General features: G+C 54.7%; 1 protein-coding gene across 2 annotated transcripts in view; it reads right to left on the minus strand.

Annotated features, from left to right (window-relative positions):
* Window positions 1-214: 214 nt before the first annotated feature.
* PTPA (protein phosphatase 2 phosphatase activator) overlaps window positions 215-27,403 on the minus strand; it is a 30,057-nt gene continuing 2,868 nt past the window's right edge. For both annotated transcript variants that reach the window (XM_035015649.1, XM_035015650.1), the window contains exons 2-10: window positions 24,924-25,021; window positions 21,876-21,962; window positions 17,152-17,277; window positions 15,179-15,296; window positions 13,039-13,138; window positions 11,794-11,918; window positions 10,606-10,706; window positions 5,727-5,834; window positions 215-1,757 (exon numbers count right to left, since the gene is read on the minus strand). In XM_035015649.1, the coding sequence (XP_034871540.1) occupies window positions 1,680-1,757; window positions 5,727-5,834; window positions 10,606-10,706; window positions 11,794-11,918; window positions 13,039-13,138; window positions 15,179-15,296; window positions 17,152-17,277; window positions 21,876-21,962; window positions 24,924-25,021 (941 nt within the window). In that variant the 3' untranslated portion in view covers window positions 215-1,679. The remainder of the gene's footprint in view (window positions 1,758-5,726; window positions 5,835-10,605; window positions 10,707-11,793; window positions 11,919-13,038; window positions 13,139-15,178; window positions 15,297-17,151; window positions 17,278-21,875; window positions 21,963-24,923; window positions 25,022-27,403) is intronic.

Genomic DNA, 27,403 nt, shown 5'->3' on the forward strand with positions numbered 1-27,403 from the left:
CCAGCTGGGGGTGGGACAGCCAGGACCCGCCAGAGCCTGCTTGGACGACCGCTGCATGTTCACTGGCTGCCTGGGAAAGGCTCAGCCCAGACACCCGCTGAGCCGGCCCCAGCCCCAGACACCATGGCCCGAGGGAAGGGGACCTGATGGGGAGACAAACAGGCATGTGGAGAAGGAGTAAACACGTGGCATGAAAAGACACACCTCACACGGGTGACAGGTGCAAAACAGAGGCTTTAATCCAAACAGCAATGAAGGGGCATGGGGCTGGGGGGGGGTGGGGACAAGGTGGGCAAGGGCAAGAGGAGCCAGGAAGGCGGTGGTCTGGACCCTGGGAGGGAGGCCAGCATGAGGCCTCTCCTAGGAAAACGATTTCTGTGACTCTAGTGGTTCCTGTCTCGGCCTCTGCCCAGGCCATCGGCCCAGATGTGAGGGTCAAGCCCCTGAATTGTGCTTCTTGGGAGCTCCCCCTTCCCAAAGGAGATGTGGACCCGGATAGAGAGTGCGGGTGGTGGAGAAGGGCAGGCCTGGGCTTGGGCCAGGGAGAGCCTGCAAGAGGCTGGCCCAAGAGCAGCCCTAGAAGAAACCTCAGAACCTGGCATGCCAACAACCCCTCACCCAGCCCCGCCCCTGCCGATCTGCAGAGCCAAAGCCTGGGCTCGGCGGGGCCGTGGCTGCCTCATCCTGGAGAGCCAGTGGGTGAGTTCAGGGAGAGGGGAGGATGGGGGGGGTTGCTGCTGAGTGCTCCAGTGGCCCCTGGCCCACTGCCCTGAAGGGCAGGGAAATAGGGCCACAGGGCCCTGGAGAAGCAAGCAGCAGGGAGGAGGGAGCAGAACCTAAGATTCCAGAGGAACCCAGGTTCCCCACAACCACAGCGGGCCCCAGCCCCTCCCTGTGTCTCTGCCACCCCCTCCCAGCCTGAGAAACTTTAGAAAGGCAGGCCTCACCCAATAAGCCAGTGAGCAGGCCCTGCACCCAGTGCCTACCCAAAGGGCAGCTTCCAGAGGCCACCCTTGTAGAGGGCAACAGGAGTGGCTATGGCCAGAAAACCCAGCAGAGCCAAAGGTCAAAGAACAGGAAGCCAGATTGAGGCGCTGGACACAGGTGCCAGCAGGCCCAGAGGGCAGCCATGAAAAGAAGCTGGGAGGGTCACGGGCCAGAACACCCAACGCTTCTTGGTCCCCAACTCCCCCCGAGGCTGGCCACCAGCCTCATCCTCCAGTCTTCAGAACCCCAGACACCCACCCAAACATGGCTTAGGAAACTGACCCACCCCACGGGGAGCAACTGCTCCAACCCCTAAAAAGGCAACAGGACCTAGGAAAGGAAAGCAATGGAAACCGCAAACCCCTCCCCTCCCAGTGGTGCAGACCAGCCCAGGTCTCGTGCTGGACGGGACAGGAGAGAAAGGAGGAGAGGAAGGCCAAGCGTGGGGCTGGGGCCCGAGCACACCCTCCCGCCATGGAGAAACAGGCCCCCCTGTGGTCACTTCTCCTTTCACTTTGGGTCCTTCAGCCTTAGGCCCTGGGCCTCCCTCAACCCCACGCTCACCACCCACCCCAGCAGACAGCCTCTCAGCAAACAGAAAGAACAGAGGGAGGGGTCAGGGAGTGACCGGAGCTGGGGCAGGGGAGGGCAGGCACAGAACTGCGGCCTGGGTGGCCCTGGCTGCTCAGCCCCTAGCACGAGGTGACCGGATGGATGGGCAGCAGGCTCCCGAACTTGAAGTGCTGGATCACAGGAAACTTCTCCAAGCACTGTGAAGGGGAGAGGGGAGAACAGAGGTGAGGATGGCGCTGCACCCCTGTCAGGGCCCACTCGGCCTCTCAGGCCTCCAAGCAACCCCTGGACAACTCTGGAGCCTCGGACAGGCACGGATCCCAGAAAGTGTCCAGCCAGGGCCCAGGAAGGGGGCCATCTCAGAGGGAGCTTCCGGGGCCTCCAGGGAAAGGAAAGGCTTCCTACCTGTTTCTGACCACCTCCTCCCATCTAAAGACCTCCCCCCCGCATTCCATGACAATCAGATCCACCAAATAATGAGTGAGGAAGAGGGAGAAAGGAAAGGAAAGAAAAGGCAGCCCAACCTCACGGGAGGGTGGGGGGGTGGGGAGGTGGGGGAGGGCAGGGAGTTGGGGACCAGAGATGAAAAGAATCCTCCAAACCACAGGGGAGCCCCCAAGCCCAGGCCCCGGTCCTGGAGAAGAAGTATGAGGACATTTGGATACAAGCTTGGGAAGGGTCCAAGACCCATTTTTCTGCAATTTTCAGTTCTCTGGGCTGAAAAGGGCATGCTGGCGAGCACTTCACGGTGAGACAGTAAGAACCAGTTAATGTCCCTAGACCTCCAGGGCAATTCCCAGCAGCCCTGTGCATGGGGCAGACGACAAGAACACTGAACAGGGGTATGGCCCTACTCCCTGAACCCAGCCCAGCCGGGACCTCAGCCCAGAATTCTGGTGGAGATGGGGAGATTGGCAGGGCCTACCACAGAAGCTGGCCTGGCCCACAGGCTGCTGGGCCCCAGGCCACATACCTCGACCCTCTGACCCAGGCACTGCTTAGCACCATACAGGACCAGGAAAAGGAAGGGGGCCCCAGCTCCCAGCCTCCCCACCCCAGTCCTGCTGTGCCTAACACAGGTCCTGGTCACTGGCTAGCTCTCTCAGGAAGCAGCTCCGGGCAAGGGAAGCTCCGCCTTCTCTCATACCTTTGACCACAGAAAACCACCAGGATGGCTGGGTCGGAACATGACTTACAGCTTCAGATAGGGCGAGTCCTGCTCTGTGACTGTGGTCTCAACCTCCTCCTAAACTTCGGGGCACAAAGGTGTGCCCCGACTGGCCCAGGTCCCCTCACCTCAACAACCAGGCGCAGAAACGAGGAGGTCTTGACCAGCTGTAGGTCAAGTGGGGGACAGTCAAGACCTGAAGGGGGCCCAGGAGGTGAGCAGGAAAAGGAAAATCTTTCTGTGTGATGGAAGGATGGAGAGCTAAGCTCCGAGAGGGAGCAGAGCTCCAGGCCACAGCCAAGCTGCTGGGCCTACAGCAGAGAAAGTGGGGAGCAGGCAGGGGCGGGGTCCCTCAGGGGGAGGAGGTGCAGAAGCAGCTCCAGCAGAGGCAAAGGCAGCTGCTGTTGTGCTTATGTCATCAAGGAAGTGGTGGGAGTTTGTAAAAGGGGCCCCCCCAGGGCCCTGGAATTCCAGAAAGGGTCAAAGGGTCAACCTGCTTCTAGCTCTCATTCAAGGGAAGCTGCAAAGGCCAGAGGCTTAGCAGGAGGGGGCAGGGGCGGTTCTCCGCACTCTGCCTTCAGGGACCCAGAACAAGTTTCCCCAGGGCCACGGGACAGGAGAGGGGCTGGGCTAAAGGCAAGAGGCTACTTGGGGCAAAGAAAGGCCGAGGCTTCAGGACAACAAGGGGAGGGAGCCTCTGGTCCGGCCTTCTCCCAGCTAGCTGTGCCCGGGGGTGGACTGGGCAGAGCAGCATCTTCAGCTCCGCCCACCCCGCACAGACCCTTCAGCGGGAGGCCCGGATCTGCAGGCCCTTCCAGGTGCTGGTGTTTCAAGGGGGAGAAGGGGTTCTCCAGGCCCTGACAAGGCCCTTGGGAAGGGAGCACCAGCAATGACAGCCCTCGGGAAAGACAAGCCCCACCACCCACAAGGGCACCGAACACGTTTGCTTCCTCACTTCAGAAAGGTGGGTCCCAAATCCCAAGGCCACCTGATGCCAGGCCTGGTCAGGCCTCTGTGGCAGCTCAGGGGACCAACTCCCCTCCCAGAGCCAACTCTGACTAGTGGCCCTGGCCTTGCTAACCCTGTTCTGGACTTCAAGACTGATGGGCCTCGCGGGTCTTCCCCATGGACTGAGAACTGACCTGAAAACACAAGTCCTTTTCCTTGGACCTCTGGGAAGGGAGTAGGTGATCCCACGGGCTCTCGGGGACCATAAGACCAAGGGGTACCTGCTAGCAACATCACCAAGATGCGGTGTTCCTAAACCCCCAGTCAGGGGGCTCCAGCGCTATCCTACAAAGAAGTCTGGCTGCCACCCAGCACCTGGCAAGGCTGCCAGCTCATGCTGCACCTGCGAGCATCCAGAGCTGGAGTTTCCCCCGTTTGGGGGAAGGGCACTTTGTGATCCCCTGGTGTTCCCTCGGTCTGGGCCTGAGCTGCGGTGGCTGTCCTCCCGCACCCGCAGAAATCCCACAACGGTTACGACTGTTCTATTCTCTTCCTGCAGCTGCACCACCATTTGGAATCTTAGCTTGCTCCTCCCTCACCCTGTCAGGCTGGAGCTCCTCCTCTGCAAGGGGCAGGTAGGGGAAGGGGGCAGGGGCTCCTGCTCTGCCCGAAGGGCCACTCCCCCACCCCCCAAGATAAGTTTAGAGTCATGCAGGAAGGACAGCACTTCAGACCCCAAGCAGGAAAGGCACCAGAGTCCTGCCTGTGGCGTCCGGGAGCGGGGGTGGGAGGCTGGAGGGGCCGGGCACTCCTCACACACTGCACACAGCCCCCCAGCAGTGGGGATGGGGTCCCCATCGGCACCCCCTGTGGGACTGGCGGGGGGTGGGTGTCAGGAACAGGACACCCCGAGGGCAGTGATCCAGGTGCTCTCCAGGCAGGGGACAGCTGGACTGGAGGGCCCAGTGGGCTAGCCCGGAAGGAGTCCGCGCAGCCCCAGCAAAGGCTCCTCTCAGATTAGAGAGGTATGTGGGTTGGAACCTAAACACAGGATGTGAAGTCCAGAGGAAGGGGACCAGAGGGGGAGGGGCGGAAGGGAGAGACAGGGCCAGGCCCGGTCAGCTCCAGCGCCATTAACCCCTTCAGGGCCTGCAGAGGAACAGGGCCGACTGGAAGCATCTGTGCTACCAAACCACACCCAAGCCTGCAGTACCCTCTCCTCCCTGCGCCCCCTGCCTCCATTGACAGGATCTGAGCAAGCTTGGAGGGTAATGAAGCAGACGCAGAGAACCAACCTCCCTCCCTCCGTGGGAGAGGGTTGGCCAAGGGTCAAGAGATGGGCACCCATGGGACAACATCGAAGCCCACCAGGCTGAGGGCAGAAAGAGGGGACTTTGGGGACTCGTTACTCTTGGTGAGGGACTTCACATCTAGGCCCTTCCGTGGCCAAGGTCACGCAGCTCTCGCATTGGTGTGCACGGATGTGAAAGGAGCTGGCGGAAGGGACAGGATGGAAAGAAAATGTCTCCTCCCTACTTGTAAGAAAAAAAAGCCACCTCCTTGGTGGGGAAAAGGTGCCAAAGAGGAAAGAGAGCAGAGGACACCCTCAGGAGCTGGGCAGCTAACTTCCAGCAGGGGGAGCTCAGGGAAACCACGTCCTTGCCCTGCCTCTCCCATCTGAGAGCAGGAAGACCACCTGAAGTGGTTGCCAGAAATATCTGCTCCCAGAGACCTCCCACCTGCCCAGGGATCAGACCCACCAAAGTCTGAGAAGCACCAATTTGGATGGTGCCTGCAAAGCACGTCCACTTCTGTGTCCCCATGGGAGACATAGCTGTGAGGGGCCTCTGGCCATCTGACAGAGCCCTGAGCTGCAGGGCCTTGACTCATCAGTCACAGGGCAGAGCTGGGCCTCCGCCTAGTGATTCTTTGACTGCCTATCCCACAGACAGAGACTCGGAGGCCTGCAGTGTCAGAGGGGCTGGCCCAAGATTCGGAGCCAAGCAGCAGAGGGGGTGGGGTCAGCAGTCCCAGGACCAGCCCTTCTCACCTCGGCCTTGTACATACGGATCAGACCCTGGTTCACTTTGGACCAGGAGGGCACAGCGCTGATGTTCCACAGCTGGTTGGAGTGCTCTGCAAAGGGGCCTGTCTTCATCTGGAAAAGACAATCCACAGCTGGAGAGGCAGGCTACCTGGGAGCTCATCCCCCGGATCCCCATAGCAAGGTCACGCATATGTGCGTAAACACAAGTGCGCACGCGCACACACGCACAAGCACATACAAACATGCACACACGCTAAAGCACATATGTGCGTGCATATGTACGCACAGACACGCACACGCATGCATGTATGCTTGAGGACTTGGCTGCATCATCTGGGGGGGAGGGTACACACACACACACACACGCAAGCACACGCATAAGTACCAGAGACGGTCTCTCTTGGTCTGCAAGACCCACTGGGAAAATATAACCTCCAGAGCCACCCTCTTTCTTCCACAGCCAAAAAAAGGGGGCCGATTCCCACCACCACCACATTCAGCAGCCTCAGAAAAAGAAAATCTCAATCCAAGCCCTGGCTGGGACTCCCAGCAATTCCCACCCTCAGCCACCGAGCGCTGCACCAGCACAAGGACCTGCTTCCACTCAGATAAACAGCAGCAGCAGGCTCCCAGCCCTCCCCGGCCCCACACACAGGGTGGGCTCTACCGCCAGGGACTCGGGCTGAACCTGCCACAGGCAGAGCCAGAGCCAGAGCCAGAAGAGCGGGTTTGGGGGAAGGGCAAGGTGGGGAAGACTAAACCCAGGAATCCAATTGCCCTCTGCGTGGCAGGCAAAAGGGAGGGAGGAAAAGAGGGGGCAGATGTGAACTGTGAGCCAGGGGCACCTGCAGCAGATTCGGGAGGAAGGTCTGTTTAGAAAGCCTGACCCACTAGGCCAGGAGGTAAGGAAGGGATGGCATTCACAGCAGCAAGGGACAGGCCGGAGCAAGGAAAGCTCCATTCCTGTCCCTCCTCTTGCCGAGAGTTTGACACTCCGGGAAGGAAAGAGACCCTGCAGCAAGCCCAGTGAAGTTCCCATGACATGAGAAACCACGGCACTGAGACAGGGAGGCTTGTGCGCCTGCGTGCACCCCTCCGCACAAGGCCAGCACATCTGTGGCTAGCACGCATTTCAACCCCCCTCAACACTGCCCCCCCAAGCTTATAAACAGTACTGATGCTGGCTGGGAGAATGGGGTTCAGCACCCTGGGCCCCAGGCTTCAAAAGAAAGAGTCTGAAAGGCAAAGAGGCTAAGCTGGCAAAGAAGCAGAGACTTGGACCCTGAGTGGGTAGAAGGTTCCAGAAGAGGCTGTGAGAGGAGGCGGGGAGAGGGAGAGCTGTTCCAGGGAGAAAGGACGGGTCTAAAGCTCCCTCTCCATATTGGGCATAAGAATAGGGGCCCAGGAACTCATAACACCCCATTGTTTGGCTGTGGACTCCCTGGGTGACCCACTCCCACATGCCTCTCATTTCTCCAATAAGGGCCTTGTACCAAACTGCAAGATTTAAGTCCAAAAAGCTGCCATTTACTACTGTCACCTCCTTCCCCTGGCTAAAGTTCCCCAAAAGCCTGTCTCAACCCCCACGTTCAGTAGCAAGGACAACAGACTCCTTCCTCCAGCAGTGAGGCCACAGCCTGAGGTGGCAGATGGAGACAGGACCCACCCTGGTGGCCGCAGGGCTTTTCCCGGGTTAGTGCCTACACCCACAGTCTTTCCCCAACTCTCTATTTCTAAGGCTCCCTCCTCCAGGATGGCTGCTGGTACCCAAAGCCTATGGGGCCTGGCCTTCAAGGAGCTTTGTTCCATCCATCCTACTCAAGCAGGCTCCACCCCCAACTACTGGCCCTCCCTCTCGCCCCACCCCTTCCCCAAAGCTCTCTGCCCCTTAGGGACCAGCGCCAGGCTCCAGTCCTCTCCTGCACACTTCCAGGCCCAGAGAAGTTCAGGGATCACTGGAGATGTGTAATCAGTTTCACTCTGGACAAGGCCCGATGAACAAACCATCCCAGAGGCACCCTGCTGGCTTGGTCCCACAGCATAGCTCCAGAAGCCTGCTCAGCAAGGGCCCCGAGGCCAGAGGCAGGAGATGATGCTGGGAAACCAGAGGCTCTGCCTCGTGGGCCAGCCTCACCCACTAGGGGCACGGGAGGGGACCCCAAAAGGCCTCTCTGGCCTGCCGGCAGAGCCCCAGTGGCCCTGCCCCTCCCCACGGAAAGGCCAGAGATGCTCTTTCTCTAGAGGAGCTGCCCCCCCCCCCGACTCCACCCCGCCCCCAGGCCTTCAGTGTCCCCAGGTCTCCCTAAGTCCTTCAGAAGGAGACTTTGCAACTCTGGGAAAGGAAAACACGAGGGGGGAAAAAGGAATCGGGAGCGAGAAGACCAAAAAAAAAAAAAAAAAAAATTAGCTCATTCTAGCCACAAAGGGAGAAGAGAAAGAGCGAGAACGAGCAAGCAAGCTGCAGTCCCGCAGTGACCCCAGGGGAATCGTGTGAGTCAGAGCAGCCATATTGAGCAGGAAATTACTCACAGACGCTGCGTTCCTGCCTCTCCACTCCCAGGAGAATCGGCCTTTTGTAAATGGTTCCTCTGTCAGTAACTGAGGGGGGATGGGGGGAGGCTCTGCACAGCGCCTTCCTGTCAGCTCCTTCCCTTCCAGCTGAAATCTGATCCCTCCCTTCCCAAAACTCCAAATTTAGAAGCCAGATTGAAACTGAAATTCTTTTCCTGCCTGCCCTGGGCTCTTAAAGGCGCCAGGGCTGCATTTCCTGAGACCGCAGAAGCCCTGCAAGGTGGGGTCCCTCATCCAGGATGCCCAGGGCTACCAGGGCAGGTCCTGGGAGACGGGGAGGAGATACCCGGTTCCATTTCCAACTTCTTGTTGTTTTGTTTTTTCTCCTAGTTGCACCAGCCATCCTGAACCCCAGGTCTCCAGAGGCAACACCGCCCCCTTCCAGCCCGAAGCCCACGGAACTCTGCACAGGCCTCCAGATCCCCTGTGTCCCAGTGGCAGGCCTTCAGCCTCCCTTGGTCAGGGTGAGCCAGGTCAGGTCACTCATTACGAACTACGGGCGGCACGGGCGGCGAAACACTGTTGCGGAGTGGAAGGGGGCTGGGGTGGGCGTAGCCAGCACCCGCAGTGCCAGTCAGGTCTCAGCTTGGCCAGGTGGATGAAAGGGAGCCCTCAGCCCTGCTGGCATTCAGTGTTTACACCATGCCCAAGCACCTAGACCCAAAGTGAAAACCAAGCCTTGCAGATAGGGTGCAGAACAAGCAAAAACTCTAGGGTCTGCCTTTCCCCCAATTAAGTTACTAAAAAACCTTCTCAAAATTCAATGTGCCCTTAGCGCCACCTAGTGGCCACTGCAGGATTTCCTCCAGCAGAGGAACTGGGTCCCAAACTTTAAAAAGCTTTTGGGTTTTTAGACCAGCATAACCAACCAAACAAATAAAAATACAAAATTTTAACCTGGATTCAATTCCCATCTTCCCCGAGGCCCAGCCCTGGCCTTCTTCCTTGTTAGTCACTGACAGGGACCCAGGGGCTTGGCCAGCCACCAGAGGGGGCCAGAACAGCCAAGCCTTTTAACCCCCACATGAGCAAAGCAATGGCTCAGCCTAGAATGTGTACCCCTTCTCCCCACCCTGCTCCTCCCGCTCCTCCCAGGGTCTCCCAGGGCTCCCCAGATCCTCGCATTCCATTCTGGAAAGAGCAGCACATGACTGGCTCTTGAGGCAGTGAGCCAGGCTGCCCCAAGTCCTTCTGACCTTGGGCCTGCTACACTGCTGAAGGCAGCAAATCCGAGACTGAAGCAGTGGCCGCCCAGCCGTCAGTCCCGGCTCCATTTGCTGACTTGGAAAAACGTGTCATTCCCCTCTGGCCTCTGGAGTTTGGCAGAGGTCTGAGCCGAATGCTGACCATGAGGAGCCTGGGGCAATGGCTGCTTAACCAGGCTTCTCTGTTCAGGGGCCTCAGAACCGGGGCCAAGAGAGCAGCCCCGGTGGGGAGGGGACCACGGCCGAGGCAGGAGCATCACTGGGCCCAGACGTGAATGTGGGCATTGGAAAGAGAATGGTGGCAAGACCCTCTCCAGATGGCAGAACAGGGTACTCTTTGAAAGTTTGGGGGAAGGGGGAGAGGTATGCAGCAGGGAGGATGAAAGGTCCTGAGAGAGAGGCCCTTGAGCAGTGAGTCCCCCAATTCCGTGCAAAGTCACCTGGCAAGTGTATTTAATACAGGTTCCTGGCTCTTGTCCCCCAGGATTCTTGATTCAGAAAGCTGGCGTTGGGCACAGGAACGTGGATTTTAACAAGCTCCCTGGGTGACCTTGAGGAAGTGGGAGACCCAGCCTTAGTGGGCAACAGCACCCAGTTCATAAACATCCCCTGCCAGGTGGGCTGGGGGCCCAGGCCTGCTTGGTTCACCTCCAGCACTTCAGCTGGCCCATGTCCTCAGGCACTGACAGAGATGTGTCCCCTCAGCAGAAATCTATCCCTGCTGTCCGCGTTAGTCTCTCCGCCTCCTGCAATGGTTGCATCCCACACAGCCACATGCATGTGCTGGACAGGCCTCATGGGCCCCACGCACCCCCTCAGACCTGCTGCATCGGTCACCAAGTGCACTAGTGACGGAGTCTCAGTCCCTCAGCTCGAGGCCCACGGAGTCAAGAGTCACCCCAGACCACTGATTTGGGGGAGGAGATCCTGGACAGTCAGAAGGTGGCTTAGCCTTTCATAGGCCTGGTGGGCCTTCCTTGTCAATAACCCACCTTCGAGGGCCAGCCCTGCTGTCTTCAGGCAAGAGTGCTGGCTCTTCTGTCCCACTCCAAAGCCACCAGCCCCAGTTCATCTCGGCCTGGAGGCCACCTGGGCTTCTCCCTCACCTCAGTGATAAACAGGATACATTCCAGGAACATGTAGTCCTTGTGGTTCTCATTCACAGCCTTCTCATCGACAAAGTGCCTGGGCTCCAAATACGGGTGGTCTGGGAACAGCAAAGAGCCCCAGGGTTCAGAACCAGACATCCACACCCACCGAGCACGTCAGCCCAGGGCAGTCTACACCCACCCTGGGGCCACAGTCCCACCCACATGCCCTCAACACTTGACCTTGCGGGAGCAATAAATGACCAGGGTGTGTATGTGCGCACGCACAGTTGCGCATGTATGTGTTCTAGTGGAACGAGCGGTGGCTTTGCCTTTTTCTAGCCGTGTGACCTTGAACCAGTGACTTCAGCCCTCTGAGGCTCGGTTTCCTCATCTGTACAGTGGGGCTATGAAGAGCACCTCCCTTATACTGCCTGATGGTTGGGACCACAGGAAAACCCCAGGCACAGCACCCGCACAGGTTAAGCATTCGTCAATGGTGGCTAGTCTCATGCAGGCAAAGACCCTTCCCAGGGTCACTGAGAAGGTTCTGGGAGATAATCTACCTAAAACGCTTAGAGCAGTGCCTGGCACAGACCAAATACGCAAATGCTTATGAATATTATTTTGTAGGCAGTTAATCCTACCCTGAAGCACAAGTCACCACCCGACCCTCACCCACCGGAGATCCCAGGGAGCCGCCCCAGCCTGGAAAGCAGTGGTCAAGCGAGGGGAGCCAGCAGAGAGGGCCCACAGGAAGCGGCTCACTGCCCCGCGCTGGGTGGCTGCTCCCTGATGGGCCCCCTTGCACACAGCTCGATAATAACGGCAGATGATGCCGGTCACCAAGTCAAAAGAGCCCCTCATTTTCAACATAAAACCCCGCAGTTGCTGCCAGGAGCTGGGGCGCATTTCACACCAGTCCATTATGCGCCAGGAGAGCGCCCCTGCTCCAGCCCGTGTCACTTCCTATTATCTCGGCACACTCTGCCTCCGCCTCCCCCGGCCTGCCTGCCGGGCTGGCTCGCAGCACAAGGTCGACAGCAAACAGCCTCCGTCAATAGCCGGTCTAATGCCTGCTTTATAAGCTGTCACTGTCTGCCCTGAGCAGCAGAAGTGAGGCGGGAAAGGAGGAGGGCGGACAGAGCACACACCCCGGGGCGGCGGGGGGGGGGGGGAGCGGAGGGGTAGGCGCCCCTTTAGTACCTATCAGCTGCGAGCTGCCCCAGATGAAGGGCAGAAACTGAAAGTCGTCCAGGCCCCACACTCCCTGGCTGCCGGCTGGCTCCATTCTGTATGTCTTCTGGAGTTTACGCATAACCTCCAGGTACCTGCACAGGAGGGAGGGGAAGAAAGAGGCAGCAGAAAGCAGACAGACAGTCTCAACCCTTCTGCCACTGGGAGCTCACGGAGGCCAGAAATAACTACCTAAGAGTGTAACTAGTCTCTATTTTCAATGAAAACCTACATGCGTAAGTTATGCATCAGCTGGTACTCTCAAAATAATGTCGCTTTATTTTTTTCTCCCACGCTCAGCCTTCTTTTGGGCCAGGAAAGGGGGGTTTAGCGCCATCAACTCCTGACAATGTGAGACCCTGGGCAGGAGCCCCAGGCTCTCTAACTCTGGCCTGCCCATCGGAAAGCTGGTGGGGGACAGAGCAGATCATCTCCTGGGGCCTTCCGGCTCCCACCTTCCCTGTTCTCAGGGGCTGCGTCAGCATCACCAGAGTGGGGCCTGGAAAGAGAACGGGTGCTGTCAGAAGCCTCTGGTGGCTGCACCACACCTGTACGGGGGGGGGGGGGGGGGGCGGGTTAGGGGGTGGGGTGGGGTGGGGAGCGGGTCAGAGCCCGACTGCAGGGGTTCAGCTGGCTGTGTGAATTCAGGGATCAGAAGACAGCTGATTTCTCTGGGCCTCCGTTTCTTCACCTATAAAATGGAAATGACTGGGGCGCCTGGGTGGCTCAGTCGTTAAGCATCTGCCTTCAGCTCAGGTCATGATCCCAGGGTCCTGGGATTGAGCCCCACATCGGGCTCCCTGCTCGGCGGGGAGCCTGCTTCTCCCTCTCCCTCTTCCCCTGCTTGTGTTCCCTCTCTCGCTGTGTCTCTCTCTGTCAAATAAATAAATGAAATCTTAAAAAAAAAAAATTGAAATCACGGTCACTGCTGCCTAGAGCTGTTGGGGGAATCTAGGGAGGGAGCTGCACGTGGAGAGCTCAGGACGAGGCCTGACACGGCAAACACACGGAAGCATTAGCGGTCGGCACGTGACTTTCCTTCACTTGTCCTTACTTGGATCTGAACCTGTCAGAAGGCTTCTGGGACGCCCCGTCCACAGCCAGAGCTCGATCAGGACAGGCCAGAAGAAGCAACAGCCAGTCAGGAGTGCCCACCAGCATCCCGCCCCAGTCTGACAAGGAGAGGAGAACCCTGCTGCTCGTCTTCTCACTCACCGGTCGAACACCTTGAAGACGATGGCTATTTGGTCGTCTACCCGAAGCACCCCGATCTTGCAGAGGCAGCAGAGGAAAGCAGCAAAGGCTGCTTCATGTCCTAGGGAAGAAGAAAACAGCCGAGGTCGACGGTCTTCCAGAAAAAGGAGTGGGACTGTTCTTGGTCTCACCAGAGTCCAAATCACTGAGAACTGCCCCTCTACGGAGGGAGGTCAACATGGAGATAATGGGGCCTCCGCCCCTTCCAGAAAGACCCAAGCCCTTTTGAGAACTACCACTACTATAATTCTAAAAGGCCTAGAAGGCCAAGGCTGTGGACCTCTTAAACAGACATTTGCATTTTGTTTTGTAGGTTTAACTCACTCGTCAATTCCACGCTATCTATTGAGCACCTACTACAATGGCAGCCACTTTCCGTGTCAGGCACTAGGGAGACCACATCCATGCCTTTGCGTGATAGTTTATGATCTACCAGGATGACAAACATTAAACAGACAATCACTTCTATAATTTTAGCTCCGAAGGAGAAGGACAGGGTGATAACTGGAGGATATCACAGGGTGTTCAAGAAGGTTTCCCTAAGGAAGTAATATTTAATCTGAAAGATGAATAAGAGTTGGTAAGGCACTGGATGTGAGGGAAGCAAGAAGAGCAATCTAGCCAGAAGAAACATCATGTGCAAAGGTGCTGAGGTGAGAAAAACTAGGATATGTTTGAAGAACACTAGGAACGCCAGTACGGCTAAAGTAGAAAGGGCAAGGGAGAAAGCGTAACAAGATGAGGCCGGCAATCAGACAGGCCTTACCTGCTACGTAAGAAGCTCAGACTCAGTACCCTAAGAGCAACGGGAGCCACTGAAGGCTTCCAAGCAGGGAACAACACATGGTCACATTACAGGGTCAAAAGGCAGCCCCTTCCATAGGGTCCCTGGCTGGCTCAGTCAGTGGAGCATGTGACGCCTGATCTCGGGGTTGTGAGTTTGAGCCCCACGGTGGGTGCCGAGATTGCTTAAAAATAAAATCTAAAAAAAAAAAAAATGACCATTCCCAGTCATGTCAAATAGAAATGGTCAGCACTACAGACACCACCGATCAGACCCCAGACTGAATACCATGGTTCACAGTATTATAAAAAAATGTATTTGGACGGAGGCAGGAAAGAATACTTCAGCGACTTCCTGCCCATCTCTGTAGAATGAAGGTGTCTCCAGGGCCTGGGACGCTTGTGAGCTGTTCCTCTCACCTGCAGTTTCTGATCTCCACCAGCCACGGTCCCAGCCACCATCACTCAGGGGCTCTGGCACACTTGACAGCAGAAGAAAAACCCACCCCTGGCTGACCTGGCCAGTCTCCCCTTCAGGGTCCCTCCCGGTCAGTCTCAGTCAAAACTCCACCCCGGGAAGTCTCCAAACACTTGATAAACCTGCTCCCCAGCAACAGGGGGAGCAGAAGACAACGCCTCCCCAGGACCCAGGTTCAAGGGGGCCCTTCTCCAGGCCTGCCAACGGGGCCTGTGCTTGTCTCGAGGAACCTGAGCCCCAGGTGAGGGGAAGGCCTAAGAGAGCAGCCTTGCACTTGCCGCTTCAGGGCACGTCAGAAAGGTGAGCCTACTACAGCAGGGTCCTCCCTTGCCGCCCACCCCCCACCCCACCCCCTGCCCCCGCCCCACCCACCGGCCAAGGAGACGTCGCTTCCCCTCTGAGGTGCCTGCATGCGCCCTCTCGGAGAGAACTCAGCAGCCCACGGACACCGGGCTAGGAAGAGGGCATGCCACGATGCTGCCGGGCGCTACCGAGCTCTTTCACTTCTCAAGGCTCTGGTGCAGGGCCGCCTTGAGATACAGTAAGTGCTCAATAAATTATGCGCTGCAGGCGCTGAGCTCACAGACCCGTCTTTACAAAGAACAGAAATCGGTGCTGCGCGGGGACACCACGCACGTGGCATCGGCTCCCCCTGGTGGACCAAGGCAGGGCCGCGGGAGGCGCAGCAGGCCTCGCAGCACCCCGGGCCCGGGGGGCACTGCGCCCCGGCTGGCCCCGAAAGGCTGCTTGCTCAGAGGGCCCGAGGCAGCCGGAGCAAAGAGGAAGCAGCCCAAGAAGAGCCTGCACCGAAGCCGAGTACGCAGCGGGAGCGGCGGGTACCAGTGCCGTAGTCGATGCGCGTCGAGTTCCCCACTGACTCCTTCAGGTAAACGGCCACCTCAGGCACGGCAGCGGCCAGATGGGTGGGGACCACTGTGGCCACCAAGTTTTCCGCTTCCTGATAACACAAGAGACACAAAGTGGTGGCAGCAGATTAGGCAGCATCCTGGTGGCGGGCACCCAGGAGCAGCATCTGGCTGGGGCCCGGTTGGCCACGCCAGGCCGGCCTGGCTCCCTGCTCTGACCGAAAGCTGAGGAGGGAGACGCTGACCCTTACGCCACAGAGCCACCACCCCGGGTGGCTTTTCGTCCGCTGGCCCTTCCTCCAGGGGACAAGGGTCTGGGACGAGATGGGAGGGAACTGCAAAGAAGCCATTCAACTCCCCCATCTGGTAACTCGCCACGGGCCTACAGACGCCGTCTCTCTTCACAGTCCCAGGGTAACAAGAATGTGTGCCGTATATCCACCCAAACGTGCAGACGAGAACGAACGTTCACAGCAGCATTATTCATAGTAGGCCAAATGTGGGAACAAGCCTCCACCGCAATGCCCACCGGCCACAGACCGTGGTGCAGTGAGGTGCCGGAACATGACACTGCAAGGCAAACGCTCTGCTGCTCCCCACAACATGGGGGACTCTCGGAAACAGAACGCTGAGCAAAAGAAGTCAGACGTTTATAAGAAGTTCAAAAACAGGTAACACTGATCTACGGGACGGAAAGCGGAAGGGTTTGCGGGAGGATATCAACTCGAAAGGGGCACCGGGGCCCTGCCGGAGTGCTGGGAAGCTTTAGAGCTTGATACAGGTGGGAGTGCAAGGGCCAAACATATGCTAAGATCCAGCCAGCCGCACAGCTGTGAGATGTTCACTTTCCTTTAAGTTTTAACTCAATAAAAATCTTTTAAAAAAGACCCTGTGCCCTCAGAGTCCAGAGGCAGCCCCAGGCTGCTCTTAGGCAGGGACAGCATTCTGCTGAGTCCCTGGGGCTCCCCTCTGCTCCAGGCGGAAACACTGGGCCAGAGAAATGAGGACCCAAGCTTCTCTAGGTTCAGTCTATAGACACCTGGCAGGAAAATCTCCTGGAGCCCTGGGAAAATCTGGATTCCTGGGCCCCACCCTAGACCTACAGACTGCTTTTCTAAGAACAGGGCCCATGATCCTGCATTTTTATTTTTTGCTTGCTTTGAACAGGTATCACTGCTATAGGATTCAAAAATAAAGACATTAAAAAAATAAAAATACACTGAATTCTACTCCAGAAACCAATATTGCACTGATTATTAACTACCTAAAATTTAAATAAAAATTAATAATTTAAAAAATCAAGAAAAAGAAGCGCAATACTAAATTCTTTGGGATTTGCCAAGAAAATATCGAAAAGTAAAAACGTAAGTAAATACACACATTACAAACGGGATGCATTGAGAAGTTTCTGTCCCCTTCCCCACTCTCCCCTGCCCTCAGAGAAGTCACAGCTTTATTAGCCTCTTGTACATCCTTTCAGTGATGTTTCCTTATGCAAACTGAGCAGCACAAACATATCTTTTCATTTTTCCCTCTTTCCTACCAAAAAGTAGCTCGCCATGTGTCAGACCCCAGGTTCCTCTTTAACTGAACAATAAATCCCAGACCACCTTCCCCCAAGCTCCTAGCGGGCTCCTAGTCTTTCTCATAGCTGCATAGCACTCCAGGTTAGATCTACTAATCTATCTGACCGATCCCGTGCACATGGACACTTGGGACATTTGAATCTGTTGCTAATGCAAACGATGACCTAATTAACAGCCCCATGCAGAGGACTGGGCATCCATAGTGGCGATTCCCAGAAGATGGTGGGGGCAGAGGGTAAATGCATTTGTACTTTTGGTAAATGGAATCGCCATTTTAATAAACTCCCCAGTGATTCTGAGATGCCTGAAAGCTCCTGCACCCCCTGGCCCAGCCCCCAAGCACGTCCTGTGGCAGCCTCACCTCGTCGAGTTTGGCATACCAGGTCCTATAGGCCTTGTTCCCAAATCGAGAGGGCTGGTCCACTGGAGGAGTCTCATCAATCCACCTGTCCAGCGTGTTGAGAAGGGTGACCAGTTTCTCAATGGCCTGTAGTAAGCAAAATAGAGGGGGCCAAGCACAATGATTAGTGGCCCCCATCTAGAGCCACAGAGGGAAGTCCCAACTGCTGCTGGACAATGACTCGTAGGCATGGCATTAGTGGTAAGTGCTGGGGAGATCACACACTCCTACAGGATCAAGTTTTTAAATCCAACTGTCTGGGGGCACCTGGGTGGCTCAGTGGGCTAAGCGTCTGCCTTCAACTCGGGTCATGATCTCAGGGTCCTAGGATCAAACCCCGTGTCGGGCTCCCTGCTCAGCGGGGAGTCCGCTTGTCCCTCTCCCTCTGCCCCTCCCCCCATTCATGCTCCCTCGCTTTCTCACAAATAAGTAAATAAAATCTTTAAAACACGGGCCCCAGGGCACACATTATTTTGTAGCCTGCTCAATTTCCTCATGAGCCTCATTCCACATCAACATGTAAACATAATTTTACAACAGCCTTCAGTAAGTTAATAGCATCTCATTGTGCCAACATACTATAATGTTTTACCTAATCCCTCCCTGTTAAATGTTTGGGTTATTCCCAGTTGTTCCTTCCCACAAACAGTCTGGGCAGCCCCCACCTGCAGAACTGCTGGATCAGAGGTCCGAACCTGTGTAATGCTTTGCAAGGGCCACAGCGTCGGGGAGCCCACCTCCCTACACCTTTCCCACAGTAGGCAGGAACCGAGGAGTGGGATCGGGGCCACAGGCCAGGGCAGCGTTAGTACACAGCATGTTACTCAGTGAGGAAATAGGTGAGGCTGATGATCCAAAACACAGGTCTGGAAGGGCAGCTAGAAAAGGACTCCTGGGTGTGGCTTGTAAAAAAAAAAAAAAAAATCGGCCAAAAAAATAAAAAATAAAATAAATAAATAAAAATTAAAAAAATAGGCCAGGGGCGCAGGGGTGGCTCAGTCGTTAAGGGTCTGCCCTCGGCCCCGGCCCCCCCCCCCGGGCCCGGGGGACAACCCCCCCCCCCCCCCCCCCCCCCCCCGCATTGGGCTCCCCGCTCTGCAGGGAGCCTGCTTCTCCCTCTCCCACTTCCCCTGCTGGTGTTCTCTCTCTGTCAAATAAATAAATAAAATCTTAAAAAAAAAAAAAAAAAGGCCAAAACGAAAGGCTAGCGGAAGGCACAAGGCAGAGAGAGGATGTTCAGAGGCAGGCAGCCCTGGGAGAGAAGACCTTGCCAAGAAGCAGGTTTTGCCTGTGTCTACTGGGCACGAACAGCACAAAGAGAGACCTCCAAGAGCCCCTGACACTGGGTCGGACCTAGCAGGGTGGTGCCCACATGAAAAGTTGTGAGGACGAAGGCAAGGCTCAGTCGAGTCCACTGCTGCATTGCGCAGGCTCCGTACAGGAGCGGTCCAAGAGCTGTGCGGGGAGGGAACTGAACTTGAGCTAATGGAATACCTATCAGCCAGTGCCCACCCCCACAGAGCTCCAGGAGGCACAAATCACACCAGACCATGTAAACGGCGCCTTGTGCAACGTGACAATGGCCTCAACGTTGCCATCCCTCACCTCCCCTTCCTCTATGCTTGGGGTGCAAGAGCGAGCAAAAGTTACCTGTAAGAGGGGAAATCTCCCTGTACACCTGGCTGAGGCAAAGGGCCCGGGTGACATAAAGCTGCCCAGTTGAAATGTGAGACAAAGTGCTGCCAGCTTTGTGAAGAACCAGGTCACCAGGAACTGATAAGGACAGAGCAAACCTGATCCCATGCAGCAACTGAGACTCAGGAGTGATGAGGCAGTAATCCCAGGCCCAGGAAGCACCAGCCAGGACCAATTCCCTGACGATCTCAGTCTTGGGCAAGGCGCTGAAGGGGATAAAGAAGGTGCGGGGAGGCCATGTAAGCCAGGCCCCAGCTGCCAGCTCAGCTGGAGAAATGAATAATTAAAAGGCTCCTAGCTCCTCTTTCTGGAGAGGGCTTTTTAGAATGCAGGGGCTGCCTCTATTGTCTGACTGGCTGGGGCAGAGGGGTTTGGGGGGGCTCCCCTGCTGTGGGCCGAACCCTCAGGAAGCACAAATAGTAATTTGAACTACCCTCTAGCTCCCTAAACCAGTGCTTCCTTTCGGATTTCATGGACCAGTAAAATTTTCTCCAAACCATTACTTGCCAGCGTTTTCTTTGTCTTTGCCCCCAACTTAAATAGGAAACAGAACAGCAAAAAAATAAGGTTCTTATCTACCCACATTTTGCAAAACCCCAAAATTTGAACCCCCAAACATTAAGACAGATATAATCTCAAACTGCAGAAGAGCCTTCTAAACATGGGTCTAGACAGTCTCACCACATTGCCCTTGCCTGTTCCCTTCGCTGCTGGTCTGGAAGCTGCCACCTAGGGCGGCTCTGTCTGCCCTCTCCCCAGCTGCCATCCCTGTAGGAGGAGGCAGGCGTGAGAGGAAGCGGGATCCCCAAGCAGCTGTGCCGGGGCCTCCCCGCATCTGTGGGCTGAGACCACATGCTGTGAGCCCTGCCTTCTGCTGCCCTGCCAGCCATGGGCAGAAGCTGGGAGACCTCTGGAGACCAAACTAATCACCTCTGCCCACCAAGTGATCACCCTGGCACTGGGATGAAACCCAGCTCAGGAAGCGCCCCCAACTGAAGCAATCACACCACTACTGGAGGTCAGAACTGAAAAACAGCTCATGGTAACAGCTAATAATGATAAAGACATCCAGTATGTACCAGGTACTGTCCTAACAAGCCTACATGTAGGATCCCACCGACTCCTCCCCAGGGGCCATGAGTCAGTCTGCCAGCTCTGTCACTCAACAGATGAGGAGATAGAGGGTCAGAGGGGACAAAGCCACTCAGCTTGGAAGGGAGAGGTTATCTGAACCTAGTCAGCCTGACTCCAGAACCCAAGCACTTAACCATGCTGCAATCCTGCCAAGAGAACAGCTCCTGAGCTAAGACAACACCTGGCCTGCGTGGAGTCTACCATCAAAGCGTGAGCGGAAATTACTGGACCTCAGGATCTGCTGGGGTAATTAGAACACCCCCCTGTAATTAGCCTTCCCCCGCCACACTCCCGGCCCACTGAGGACAGCCGAGCCTCCCTCACCACAGGCTCAAGGACAAGCCCTCTCTCTCCCAACCCACAAACTCAATGGTGGGCCAGCCCCCAAGAGAAGGAGGTCTATCCCCAGCACAGGTCTGGCTCCCCTCTGGTGATAGAACAAGACCTCAGCCACCCCACAGCCAGTTGGGGCCCAGGAAGAGGCAGCTCTCCTGAGGCGGGGTATGAGGGACAGGTGGAGAGACCGGGCTGCAACAGGGCCAGGCCTTATCTAACAGGGTGGGATAAGGCACTGAGAGGCAGCTCAGGCCCTGGTGTCTGAGATAAGAGTCTCAAGGTGACTGTGAGCCAACTGGGAGAGGAACCCAAGAGGCCACTGGAGGCTTGGGACCCAGCCCTTGGAGATGGCATCCAGCAACAGCAAATAGCCTGCAAGCCCACACCTCCCCACAGCTCTTGTCCTTTCTCCACCAACAACCTATCTCCAGAAGAGCAGCCAAAGAGCGTCCACCCTGCAGTGCATGCCCTCAGCTCAGCATCCCCACTTCCAGGAATGATTCCTCAGGAAAGAGCGCCCACAGATCTATATGTAACGATGTTCAGAGCAGCGACATTTAGGGACACAACCTCAAAGTCCACACTTAGGGCTATTTAAACAAATGAGGGCCGGTTCAATGAGGCTGCCATTTACATAGTGGAGGGGCAGCAGGAGAGGAGGAGCTCAGAGGGCAGGTCTGGGTGACGTTCCCCAAACTGTTCCCGGGGCCGCCCCAGGGAGCTGGGTAGGAGGGGAAAGATAGGGAGAGGTCAGCTTTTTGTTAATACATTTCAGTGAAGCACACTTACTTCATTTATAATCTTTTTTCATTTAAAAAGGTACATAAAAACACCAGTTAGCAAAAATGCAGGCTATAAAACAGCATATTTACCTTGATCCCAATTTTATAAATATACATCTACTGACAAATTGGAAAAAAAAAAAAAAAGATTAGAAATACAAACACCAAGAAGGGCCTGGGTGGCTCAGTCGGTTGAGTGTCTGACTCTTGGTTTCGGCTCAGGTCACGATCTCAGGGTCCTGAGATGGAGCCCGGCCAGGATCCAGCCGCCGGGTCAGCTCTGCGCTCAACGTGGAGTCTGCTTGTCGCTCTCCCTCCCCCCACTCACGCGCATGCTCCTTCCCTCTCTCTCTCAAAGAAATAAATATTATTTTTTTTTTTAATTTTTTAAAAAATATTTTATTTATTTATTTGAGAGAGACAGAGAGAGTGAGAGAGAGCTCGAGCAGGAAGGAGGGGGAGAAGCAGGCCTCCCGCCGAGCAGGGAGCCCGATGTGGGGCTCGATCCCAGGACCCCGGGATCATGACCTGAGCCGAAGGCAGAGGCTTAACCATCTGAGCCACCCAGGTGCCCCTAAATAAATATTTTGTAAAAAGGAAAAGAAACACAAACACCAAAATGTCACCCGCACACGTGCTTAGGCGATCTTATTTCCTGCACTGGCCTGTTCGGGCCGCGAGGACAGGTGACTCTCTGGAGCTACTCTGGGAGCAGCAGCCTCCCCCGCCTGTGCCCACCTCAGAGACTTTGTACTCGAAGGTCAGCTTCTTCCCCTTCACACCTTCGTTGAGCGTGAGGATGAATCCGATGTAGTCAGCATACGCCTACCAAACAAAGTGGGGAGTGGGGACGGAAAGAGCGGTTTCAGACCCCTGGCCCTCCACACCCTGGCCAGCCCCCAGCTCCACCCAGTTCCCAAAGAGCTCCAAGCTGTCCCTGGACCCCGGCCTGCTAGCAGAAGTAGAACAATACCACCAAATACTCCACCCTACTCTCTATCCTGAACAGCTGGTGAGCCAACGACCACAACGACACCTAGACCTTCAGCCAGAGTTCATTGTGTGCTCACTACTCCCGACAGCAGCTTCTTTACACAACCCCACAAGGTAAACACTGTCACTGTCCCCATTGTATAGATGAGGAAACCAAGGCTTCAGGAGAGGTGACTTGCCCAAGGTCTCCTAAGACCAAGATCTCATTAGACGTGGAGCTAGGACCCCACAAGTCCTCCAACTCCACTATACCACCAGGAGTTCAAGGAATACCAGCAAGGGTTCCTCCCGCCAGTCTTCCAGATGTTTCCCCCACCAGACAGGCCAGGCTGTCAGCCTGCAGTGCAGACCCCCTGCTCCCAGGAGAAGAAACTGTTTTCTGCCCATGGCCAGGTCTCCCAGCACACCCATCCCTGGCTTCCAATTGGGCACTCTCTTCCCTGTTGAGTTGCAGGTTACAACCAGCACAGGGATGAGAAAGCACTAAGGTGTAGGCCCCGGGAGCAAGTGACTTGTTTGGTCTCGTTTCTTCTTCCTCTCTGTTGCCTCTCATTCTCTTCCTTCCTCCTTCTCCAAAATGCCAGCAGCAGCCACAGCAAGCCCTGAGAACTGACCATTCCGTATCTAGAAGGGAGCAATCCTGTACCAGGCCCTTGCTACAGCCCGTGGAATGGCCACAAATAGAAACAAGGGGTCATGGGGCAGGTCCGAGCCCTCATCCTGCCTGCAAAGCCACAGTCGTTCCTGCAAACTATACCTCGATGCAAAGACAGGAAGCAGCAAGGGGCAGTGTCACCCTCCACGGTCCCTGCTCCCACATGGGCCTGAGTCTCTTGGTGACTAAAGCTCAGGTCATTCTTACAAAGAAGACTGTGTGCAAAGTCTCCACCAATGCCACCATCCTCATCCCTGTAACAGTAACAACCATGCCTGCATCTCAGTACAGCTCACGAATGCCTAGCACTGGGCCAGGTGTTTTTTGGACTTTGAGTCATCTAAGCCTCCCAACAACAACATTTTACGGTAGAAGAAATAGGCTTGGCCAGCTTAGGCGTGCTGCCTAAGTCACAAGAATAGGAAATGGCAACCCTGGGCTTCAAGCTTTGACCTCTCTGATCCTAAGTCCACGCTCCTGGTTGCTGCACTTGGCAGCCTAGTGAAACTGTGTGGACCATGCCACAGAGTCACTTGTCGAGCCACGAACTTGAGCGGTGAGCTTCAGAGCAAGTGAAAGCCTTCTATCCAGTATCGTTCAACACATACTCCATTAGAAAAAGTAACCAACACTTCCCAAAAAGTGTTGGTGCCTACAGCAGGATCAACAAACTGCCTACAAAGGGCCAGACAGTAACTATTTTAGGCTCTGCAGGCCATAACGTCTGGTTCACAAATTCTCAACTCTGCCCAACTCTGCCAGTTAGTGCGAGAGCAGCCATGGACAATACATAAATGAGCCTTGCTGTGTTCCAATAAAACTTTATTTACAAAAACAGGCAGAGGTCCAGATTAGGTGAGCAGGCAGTAATTTGCTGACCTGTGGCCTAGAGCATAGTGGCTCAACCCATGGCTATCTAGAGACAGAGGACCTGGGTATGAATCCTGAATCTCATCCCAACCACTTGCTAACTGTGCCATCTGGCTAAACGTCTTTATCTCCTGGCCTCACGTTTCTCACCTTCAAAATGGAGATGACCACTGAGCCCACTTCCCAGAGTTTTTGTGAGGATTAAATGAGCTAAAAAATACCTAGCACGTCATAATCACCCCATCCTCCTTGGAAAACACCCAGGGGGAAAGCAAGGAACTAAAGCCACGTTTGGATTCAGCCAATCTGCAGGTTCAGGGCAGACTCGCGGTTCTCAGCCCAGGCGATTTGGTTCCCAGGCAACTTCTGACAAGGTCTGGAGACATTTTCGGTTGTAATACCTGGGGGAGGGGTGCTGCTGGCATCTAGCAGGTAGAGGCCAGAGAAGGTACTAAACATCCTCCAATGCACAGGACAGCCCCCTACAACAAAGAATTATCCACCCCAAAACGTCACCAGTGCTGAGGTTTAGAAACCCTGAGGTAGAACAACCAAGATGACGAAGGGACTCAAATGTGTCCTTTGAGCAGCTGAAGGGACTAAGGTGTTTATCCTGGTGAAGATTCAGGGGGAGAACATAACTCAGAAAAGACATGATAACCATCTGCAAATATTTCGAAGGCAGGCTTATGAAAGAGGAGCCAGGAAGACTTGCATGGCCCAAGAAGAGCCACGGCCATTGCAGGATGTGGGCTCAGTGTCAGCACAGCGGACTCCCTAAAGAGAACCTGCCTTTCTGCACAAGTGACCCCCCCCCAGCCCCAGGTGAGCAGACCAGGTGTGGACACCTGGCTGGAGCTGGGACCAAGGCTTTCCCTGGGGATTTGAAATTGGCTTTCTTTTTCTTAGTCCCAATCTTTCCACAGCCTCTGCCAGAAGCCCAGGAGGTAGAAGCTGTTATTTCCTGCCCACCGTTGGACTGAGGAGCACAGAAAGCTGGTCTGCACTTCCCCTCGCTCTAGGTCCCAGTTCCTAGGTATTTTTAGGCCCAGCCACCTCCCTGGCCTAGGTTTCCATGAGAGTGATAACCTCTTCTCTCTGAGACAACTGGCTCCGAGACCAGCTGTAACTTCTCCCCCAGAAAGAGGGGGACAGTCCTCTCCCTAGCTTCTAACAGCTCTGGTTCCAAGAACAAGGAAGGTCAGGAGCTCACTGTCTTTGAAAAAGCCCAAGTTCTTCATCCCAGCTCTGGCCCTACACACTGGTACCTGAGAACGCTTCCATTTGCCCATGTCTGGAACTGTGTGGATCTCCTTTTTTGGAATGATGAAGTTCTGAGTGGCTGGAGGGATATCCTCCGAAGAATCTTGACAAAGAGAGTGAAGAAGCAAATAGATAAATAGAATCTTCCCCCTCAACCCAACTTTCTCTCTCTCTCTCTCTCTCTCTCACACACACACACACACACACACACACACGTTTAAACCAAGACTCCAACCCCCAGTCCCTAGGGTAAACCAGACACGTCCTCCCAGGACAATCAAGCCAAATCCACTGACCGCCCACCTTTCCACCCTCAGCCAGGAGCCCCGCCGTACTGACGATGCCCTCAACAACTGACGGGTTCAGCTGCTCCGCGGTGCCCTCACCTCCTGCTCCCTCACCGGAGAATGGTTAGAAAAATAAAACGAAGTTGACCTTTTAGACAGAAGCAGGCAATTCAAAGAAGGAGGGAAAAAATTACAAACGACCACCCATAAACATTTGAAAAAAATTGCCAACCTCTGAGTAAGCACAGAAATGTAAATTAGATGAGATGGCTTTTCCAGATCAGGGTGGCAGATTAAAACCATCTGGCATCAACTGGGAATGGGGAAGCGGGAACTCTCCTGCACTGCTAGTGGGAGCCTTGGTAGAATCTGCTGAGGAGGCAACTCAGCACTGACTTTTGAAGTAAAAACCACACAGACCCATGGAGCCAACAGTTCTACTTGTAGGCATCAACCCTTTATATACACCTTTATATACACCAAGGTGTATATAAAGGCACTTACTGCATGGAAAAAAGGTAGAAACAGCGCATATATCAATTGACAAGGCAATGGGTAAATACTAATATGCTCACATAATGGAAATCTTCATAGTTTTTTAAAAAGAATAAAACCTAAATTACTGACATAGGAAAACAGCCTAGATATTAATAAGTAAAAAAAGAAAATTAAGCTATATTATATATAACATAATCTCATTATTGCAAAAATAGCTATACATACTCGTATAAGTAACATGTATATCAGCATATACACTGGAAAAATCTGAAGGATTAAACCCCAAAGTTAATTAATAGTCATCTCTAGGAGGTAAGATTTATAAGGGACTTCCATTTCTAAGCTACATATTGCTATTAAAAACTAGCATACAGTATGGGGCGCCTGGGTGACTCATTCAGTTGAGCACCCAACTCTTGATTTCAGCTCAGGTCATGATCTCATGATCTCAGGGTCATGAGATGGAGACCCGCATCAGGCTCCGTGCTGGACATGGAGCCTGCCTAAGATTCTCTCTCTCCCTCTCCTTCTCTCCCTACCCCCCAACATTCGCAAGCCTGAGCGTGCACTCGCACTCTCTCTCTTTCGTAATAAAAAAAAGAATTAGCATACAGTAATTTTGTAATCAGGAAAAAAAAAAAAAAACAACTTTTAAATGGAGTTTCTATATTTGCAGAACTTGGGGAAAGGAAAACACAGGGCAGTTCCATGTGCTGACCCAGAAGCAAACTTCACACCAAAGTGGACTGCTTAGTATGAGTGGCCTCTCTAGCCAAAAATACCTGGCCCACACTGCAGGATTCCCTTTACTTTGTGACACTGGGAAATACAAGCCCTCAGTCTCTTCTCCATAATTCCAAAATCCAAAAAGTTCTAAAAACCCAAAGTTTTTAAAATAAGTTTGGCACAAATTCATTTGGTACAAAACTTAAACCTAAACCAACGTGAGGACATTTATAGGCTTTGCAGATCCCTCTTAGGGAATTTAGGTTTTCCTGCAGAAGTATTTTTGTTTGATTGTGGGGTGCTCCTTTCTGAAATCTGGGGAACCCTGAATTCCAAAATACACCTGGCCCCAAGGGTCTTGGACAGGGGCCGTGCCTGAATCCACTACTGAAGATCTGTTGTATTAGTTAACACCTTCCTTTAAAAACCCAAACTCTCCAGAAAGAGTCATTCACGACATACGATAAATTTGTACCCCTGCTGTCCTCCTAAAATCTAGCTGACATTGCCTGCATGGAGAAAGGGGACATGGGCCTAAGATGGTTCTGGAACATGTGACATTTGGGAGAATGGAGCATGCCCGGAGAGGCCCCAAGGGAAGGGAAAGCTCTAGGATACCCGGAGACCTGAGGAGGAGGATAGAGAATCTGAGATGAGAGCAAGGCAAACCTCTGCCTAATTCAAAATTGAAACCAGAGCCCAAAAAACAAATCAGAAACTCTCTTCCTCCTCCCACCTGTTCTATAAGCCCTGTTCCCAGAACCCAAAATTGAGGCCCCTACTATTAGTAAATTACTACCTTAATATGCTATTAAATAGGGGTGCCTGGGTGGCTCAGTCTGTGAAGGCCTGCCTTCAGCTCAGGTCATGATCGCAGGGTCCTGGGATCCAGCCCCACTTCGGGCTCCCTGCTCAGCGGGGGTCTGCTGCTCCCTCTCCCTCTGCCTCCTCCCTCCTGTTCATGCTGTCTCTCT

This window comes from Mirounga leonina, unplaced genomic scaffold (genome assembly GCF_011800145.1).
Source record: "Mirounga leonina isolate KUSES-001 unplaced genomic scaffold, KU_Mleo_1.0 Mir_170, whole genome shotgun sequence".
Lineage (NCBI taxonomy): Eukaryota > Metazoa > Chordata > Mammalia > Carnivora > Phocidae > Mirounga > Mirounga leonina.